Source organism: Cariama cristata, unplaced genomic scaffold, assembly GCF_000690535.1.
Source record: "Cariama cristata isolate BGI_N322 unplaced genomic scaffold, ASM69053v1 scaffold18541, whole genome shotgun sequence".
Classification (NCBI taxonomy): domain Eukaryota; kingdom Metazoa; phylum Chordata; class Aves; order Cariamiformes; family Cariamidae; genus Cariama; species Cariama cristata.
In genome coordinates, this window is record NW_009601180.1 from 1 (window position 1) to 6,635 (window position 6,635).

Here is a 6,635-nt window from a genome sequence, read left to right on the forward strand (position 1 = left end):
CCCCTACTGGTGCCCCCCAGCCTGGCAAGGAGGTGCAGCCTCCCAGTGTGCCCCCCATGGCCTCTCGAGGTCTGTGGGAGGCCAGCATCGCACACGCAACATATTTTACCAGCACTATTTCCTCCTTTGGCATCGGTGACAGGAGCGGGGGCAGAGATGGGGGGAGCCCGGGGGAGACACGAATGTGTGACTGCAGCATCCTCACTCTCACGGCTGCATCCCTTGCGCCTCCTCACGGTTGCCTTAGCAACCTCCTATCGATGGGGTATTTATAGAGGAGGCGAACGCATGTTGGGAAGCCGGGGGGGGGGACTGGGACTGGGGGGGCGTCTGCTAGGTCAGCCTTCAGCTTCAGGCTTCTCTTGGCTTGTGTGGCTGTGCGGAGGCAGGAGGGATGCTGCTCGCCTTGGCATCAGTGCGTGCTGTGGTCCAGCTTTCCCTGCTCGCTGAAGCCAGGGGAGATGGTTAGGAATTTGCACGTGGAAATAAAAATAAGTGTCTGGGATGTCTGCCCTTCTCTCAGGCATCACTTGTGCTTGTAGGCTTGTGTAGACCTGGCTTATTGTTGGACTAGAATAAACCATCTCTGAGCTATGACACTGGGTGCATTGGCACAGGTACTTGGAAAAAAAGTTAAAGATAAAATCTTCCTCACGCATTACACGTGTTGCCTGATATATGATGTGGGTTATGGAGCTGGGGATCCTGACAAATCTGGTCTTGAATATCCTTATTTCTGCATCTCTGTTCTCTTGTCTGTCAAAGGGGGAGGATGCCTATAACAACAAGCAATACAGAGGTTTTGTGTGGAAACTATGGCAAGTTTTCTATGCCATGCGTTGTTTTATCCTGTGGGTTTGGGTGTCTTCGTAAAAACTGATGAAAACAAAAGCAGGTTGGGTGGTCCCTGCTCAGAGCTGATGCAGCCTAGGGTGAATGCATGGATCTGGAGGCCTTTCAGCTATTCTCACATCCCCGAGGATGGCTTAGAGAAGTGGGGTTGGATGTGCAATTTCTCAAGAAGAGGCCTCAGGCTGCGGGGTGCAGGAGCTGGCAGACACCTCCCATGTAATTCTGGTGCTCTGCTGCTTTCCCTCACTCCTGCTTAAACTCCAGACTCAGGTTTGCAATCTGAGTTTCCCAAACTGTTGCAAAGAAGTTGCTTTCTGCCTCTGGAGACAGCTCCAGGCTTGCTTGGCCTCTTGCCACTTTTGGTGCAGGAATCTCAGAAGCCACACGAAACCTGATGTTGGCAGGGAGAGGTGCTAGATTTACTGAGAAGGTGGCTGTTGGTGAGGTGTGGTAGTGCCTGCTGTGGTGGTGCGCATCAGCCCTTCTGTGTGTCCGGATGCCTGTCTTTTACGTGAAATGAGAAATGCATTTCTAGCCCAGCACAGCTCTGTGCTGTCCCTGACCTCTCTCCAGCTGAGTCAATTCAAGTGGTTTTGGGATAACTCTGAAGTCCTGGACCTAAAATCAGCATGTGGTTTAGTTCCTGTTGTTTCTAACCATGTTTGCTCCTTCATCCGCAGTAAATCCTTGTAGGAGCTGGTTAGTCCTGTCCCCTCTGTCTCCTGACGGAATTGTGGCTTTGCCACAGCAAGGTGTCACACAAGGCAAGAGGAGATGAGTTTGCCTAGGATAATCTGATTGATGGGGCATCAAGCACAGGGAGAAGACGAAGCATGAAAAACAAAAGAGTGGAACTCTTCCTGTGAAGAGAGTGGGATATACTCTGCTTCTGTAGGACTTTGTTTCACTCTTGTGGGGTTTTATTTAGTTTGGTTTTGCTTTTGAAACACAAAAGGTGCTTTTCCAGTTGGAGAACTGTTGTCCTGGGTGTGCGGGAGTTCTCTCACTCTTGCTGCTGCGCTTAGCTTGGCCCAGCAACCTTTAGGAGATGCATATCCTTTTCTTTCCTTCTGTGTAGTCATCTTCATGGCAGTGGAGAAAACAGTGTGGCTCTGTTTATTGCAGATTGTGGGTAGGAGTTGTGGAAGTGAGAACTGGCATGGCTGTGAAGTTGATTTAAAGCAGGATGACTGCTTTACCTGTATCCATCAATCTCTTGTGGAAGGGAAGAGCACCAGGCTGCTCCCAGCAGCTTCTGACATGCAGGTCATCTCATCTGCTGACGAGATATGGGAACTTTCCTTCATCCAGTTCTTCTCTTCCTACTTTGCTTGTCTGCAGCCGTCTGGGCTTCTTGGGCAGGGCCCTGGCCCACCCTGTGCTGGTGCAGCACAAGTATGGCAGAGACCTGCCCTAGGCTGTCAGAGAGCTGAGGGTGCCCTGAGCCCCTCCAGTCCCTCCAACCATGCAATGAGTGGGGAGGTGGTGTGAGTTCTTGTCTTTTTGAAGAGGCACTGCTTGGCTGGGAATGTCGTGGGTCCACCAGACAGCACCCTGCTTTCTGCATGAATCTGACCCTGGGCAATGGAGGTCTTGGGCTTCAGGGGGTGAGATTTAAGCTGTCAGTGACTCTCCTGTTTTCTTCCCTGCAGGTGGGCAGGACCCCCCTTGTAGCCGAGTGGGGCAGCATGGCAAGTAAGTGTTCCCCAGTCAAGACGGAGAGGTGGTGGTGGTGGTGCTGGACGAGAGAAGGGGGATGTTTGGCAGCCACCTCTCAAGGAAGAAGTGCCTGTGCTTTTTGGGGGGTGTTATTCTCTGCGAGGAGCAGATGCCATCGGCTGTTATCCCTGGATGAGGTCTGAGGTCTGGCCTGACTTGTGCTTCTCTCTCCCCTGTGCATGGGGGAGTTGAGAGGAGGTGCTGAAGGGCTGACCTCTCTGGGACTCCCCATGTGCTGCAGCATTTCTTAATTTGCGTGATGCTTGCTGTGCAAGGCAGGCCTCCCTGAGGCTCTTTGAACTGACTTGCTCCTCTGCAGGGCTTGCTGGTTTGCGCTGACATCTCCCAGCAATGGTGCTCCTCATGGCCCATGACTAGCGTCCCATGAGCTGCCCAAATTGGGGACCACACTGCGTTGTAGCCTCTGTGGCTGGTGGCACTGGGGCTCTGTGTGCCACTCTGTGGGCAGCTGCCTAACTCAGCCCCACCAGGAGCTCGCTGCATCTTGGTGTCTGAAGGAGCGCCTGGCAGATGGGGCTGCTTGAGGCCAGCAGCTAAAGCTGGGCTGAGGCTGGCAAGGGTGCAGGGTGGAGGATGATGTGTGGTCTGTAAAGAGCTAGACTCAACCCTCCCTCCTCACTGGGGCTCTGTGTGCCACTCTGTGGGCAGCTGCCTAACTCAGCCCCACCAGGAGCTCGCTGCATCTTGGTGTCTGAAGGAGCGCCTGGCAGATGGGGCTGCTTGAGGCCAGCAGCTAAAGCTGGGCTGAGGCTGGCAAGGGTGCAGGGTGGAGGATGATGTGTGGTCTGTAAAGAGCTAGACTCAACCCTCCCTCCTCACTCTTCTGGGCAGCCTGCATGGAGGCTGCATGCAGTGATGTGATGGGAGCTCAAGAAGGACGGCAGTTGTGAACAGGGAGATGTAGAGATCTGACTGGGATCTCGGCATTTGCTCGGCGTGTTACTGGAGCCAGCTATGAAGGTGGAGGCCATGGCCACGCTGGGCAGGAGGAGGACCCCAGGGATGACAGGTATGCCTTCTTTCATTATCTATGCTGTGCTAGGCGGGGGAGGGAGCGGAGATCTACAGGCAGTTTTTTTAAAAGGCAGTTTTAATCTTCTGTTAATGAAGAGGGTACCCAGCTGGGTCCCTGCCTTCCTCCACTGCTGCCTTTTCTCCCTCCCAGAGCTCAGGTGCTGGCTTACCAGCACTTACTGGTTGTGGGAGGTGTCCCCTATGGTGGTAGTGTCCCCTGCCAAGCAGTCCCCTTTGTGGTGACCCTGACCTGCAGGAGGGGGATGTGGTGGTCAGCATGTTCACCACCATGGGCTCTCCAGCAGCGTGCAGCCCTGGCTGTCCCTCCGCAGACACAGCATGTCATTCTGCACAGAAGCAGCCCTGGGGGTGTCCCCAGAAGCTGGGCAGCAGAACTGTGGGGTGGTGGTGTGGCCAAGCCTGCCTGCCACCGGGGGCCAGCAGCACCTCAGGAAACCCAGCAGGGATGCAGTGAACCCACCCCTCGCTCCTGCTCCCCCTGCCTAAAACTCTGGTCTTTCCTGAGCACCGGTTCTCCAGCTGGTGTAGGGAGACTTGGAGAGGCAGAAGGCTCTGAGCCTTGGGAAGTCCCCTCTGCCCTGCACTTTGGGGACAGTACCTGCTTAGCTGTCTGCTCTTCACATCACTTGGGGATCTAGCCTGGAGATGAGAGTTGGCAAGGCTTTTGTTTCCTAAAGGCCATTGGTTTTCCTGCTCTGGTCCCCAGACACATGGGAGCTCTTTGCACTTTCCGTGTAAAAGAGAGGAGGGAGCAGTGACTTAGTTTCTGCTCTTCTGCCATTTCTAGGTCCCTGAGGGAAATTGGATGTGGGAAGAGGCACACACCTCCATCGGAGCATGCTTTCAGTCAGGGCATTGCTTGTGATACCTGCCTGCCTGTGTGTTTTTATTTCAGCCAGTTCAGCACGGCAAAGCAGGGAAGGGGTCAAGTGACTGGTGTCTGCAGGGATGGAGAACCCTGACGGTGAGATCTGCAGCCAAGCTTGTTGCTCCAAGGTGTGCTGAGCAAGTTGGGAAGAGGCTCAGACTCAAGTGCTGAGGAGAGTTGATACTGCAGCCTGATCAAGGTGGGAGGCAAAGGAGGTGAGGCCAGACTTCTCCAGCAAAGGATGGGACACTTGCGAAACGGATGGTGTCTTTGTAAAATTTCATCTCATTCTGGAATGACTCAAGACAAGGTCAGCCTGCCAACCTGCTCCCTCTCTAGCCAGGATAGCCCTCCTCTACTGTGAAAGTTGAGGCAAGCTGATCCCTGCCCTCCTGCAAGATGCCTTCTGTGCCTCTTGAAAACACTTTTTTGGTTGTCCTTGTAAAAAAACAACAACAACAAAAAGTTTTGCATAATAAAGTCGATTCTGAGGGAAGGTCTCTGACTCACATCATTCATGCTGCTCTTCATTCACACCTCAGTGGTTCAGCGCTCTACAAACTCTCTCACTGAAGCAAGCTATTAATAAATCACGGGGGAAAATGCACCTACACAGCACAAAAAGAGCACAGTGCCTCCAAGCATGGGATGGTGTAGCACAGTAGTAGTTCCTTATGCCATGATCTTGTCCCTGCCTTGATATTTACAAATACTCTCACAAATACCTTGCTGTATTGTTTTAGGAGCAGGACGCATGGAAAGTAAAGGAGAAGGAAACCTGCCAGTCTCTCTGATAAAAGGCTCCTAATGAAAGAAGCTGGTAGCTTTTCACTAACTGTTACATTTGATCTTCAGCAAGCTCCTTATTGAAGGAGTATTTCTGTGTTACAGGCAAGCTGATCTATTGGGAGACTCTGACTGTTCCCTTGCCTCCTTGTCCTGCATCTGTTGATGTTGCTGCAGTGTGAGTTGGTTCATCTGGTTGATCCAATGGAAGACTGAGCCTGAGGGTGAAGGAGATAAATCGGTTTCTGTGGATCAGCCAGCTGAACCGATTCATCTTCCTCAAGGGAAGCAGCATGATTATGTGGCTTGATGGGAGAAGAGGGTGCCAGCCTACAGCTGAGTGTGTTGAGCTGCATTACGGAAACTCTCTTACAAAATGCGTGCGTGGGCTGTTTGGATCCTGGAAGGATCGTGGTTTGTGTGGAGTTTCTGGTTTCTGGGCTACAGCTTCTTTGCCTCTCCTGTGCTGCTGCAGGTCCTAGTAGGTACTTGCTGTCTGCACCCCATGGAGGTCTCCCTCCTACAGAACATGAGAGGAGAGGTTTTGAAAGGACTGTGTCTTTTGCAGGCAGGAAGGTGCTGTTCCTGCTCAGTCTGGCTTCCTGACAGCATGCTCTGTGGGGAGATCTGATGTGGGCAACATAGAGTCTCCCAGGCTTTGGGAGCAGAGGAAGATTTGTGAGGCCAAAATGCAGTAGGGATGAGAATGTGATGCCATGTGAGGAGAGGCTGCTCAAGCCCCTTTCAGTATCTGACTCATGACCCCCTGTGGACCTGAACGGAGTCCCTGAAGCCACCTGAGCTTGCATGACTGCACAGCATGGGCTGTGGAGGTGTGAAGCAAGAGAGGAGGCTCTGGGCTGACGCATGGGGGACTGTGGAATGATGCACAGTGCACTCTCTGTTGTGAGTCCGTCTTGGTGCTGGCCTCATGTCTTGGCAGAGAGGCCTGGCTCTGCATCCCAGCCCTGTGGGGTCTTGCTTGCCCTGCAGCAAAGGGGCAGCAAGGTGAAATCCCGTCAAGGGCTGGAGGTTGAAAACAACTCTTTTTGGAGCCTTCTGCCTCTTCTTCAGCTGCCCTGCATGGTCAGCTACTGCTTCTGATGTCTCGAGCATCTCAGCCCTGCTGGAAGGATGTTCCTGGTGCTGTACATCTCTGGGCAGACCCCAGTGGGCACTCTGCTGTGCTAACTGAATTGTAGCCCTGGACTTTTGGTGTTTGGGTTGCCTGTATCACCAAAATCCTGTGGGAAGCCAAGTGGGAAAGCCTGGCTGGGCAGAGGCCAAGTGTGGGGTTGTCCCTGCTCACCATGTCTCTGCCTTGTGTGTTGCAGTGTTCTTGGGGGCCAGGAAT

At 53.2% G+C, this 6,635-nt stretch overlaps 1 protein-coding gene across 1 annotated transcript in view; it reads left to right on the forward strand.

The window, feature by feature from the left end:
• Positions 1-2,504: 2,504 nt before the first annotated feature.
• Positions 2,505-6,635, forward strand: part of PRRG3 (proline rich Gla (G-carboxyglutamic acid) 3 (transmembrane)) — a gene marked incomplete at its 5' end in the record, with an annotated part of 5,358 nt that continues 1,227 nt past the window's right edge. The window contains one exon of the mRNA XM_009710370.1: positions 2,505-2,547. Coding sequence (XP_009708672.1) covers positions 2,505-2,547 — 43 coding nt within the window. The remainder of the gene's footprint in view (positions 2,548-6,635) is intronic.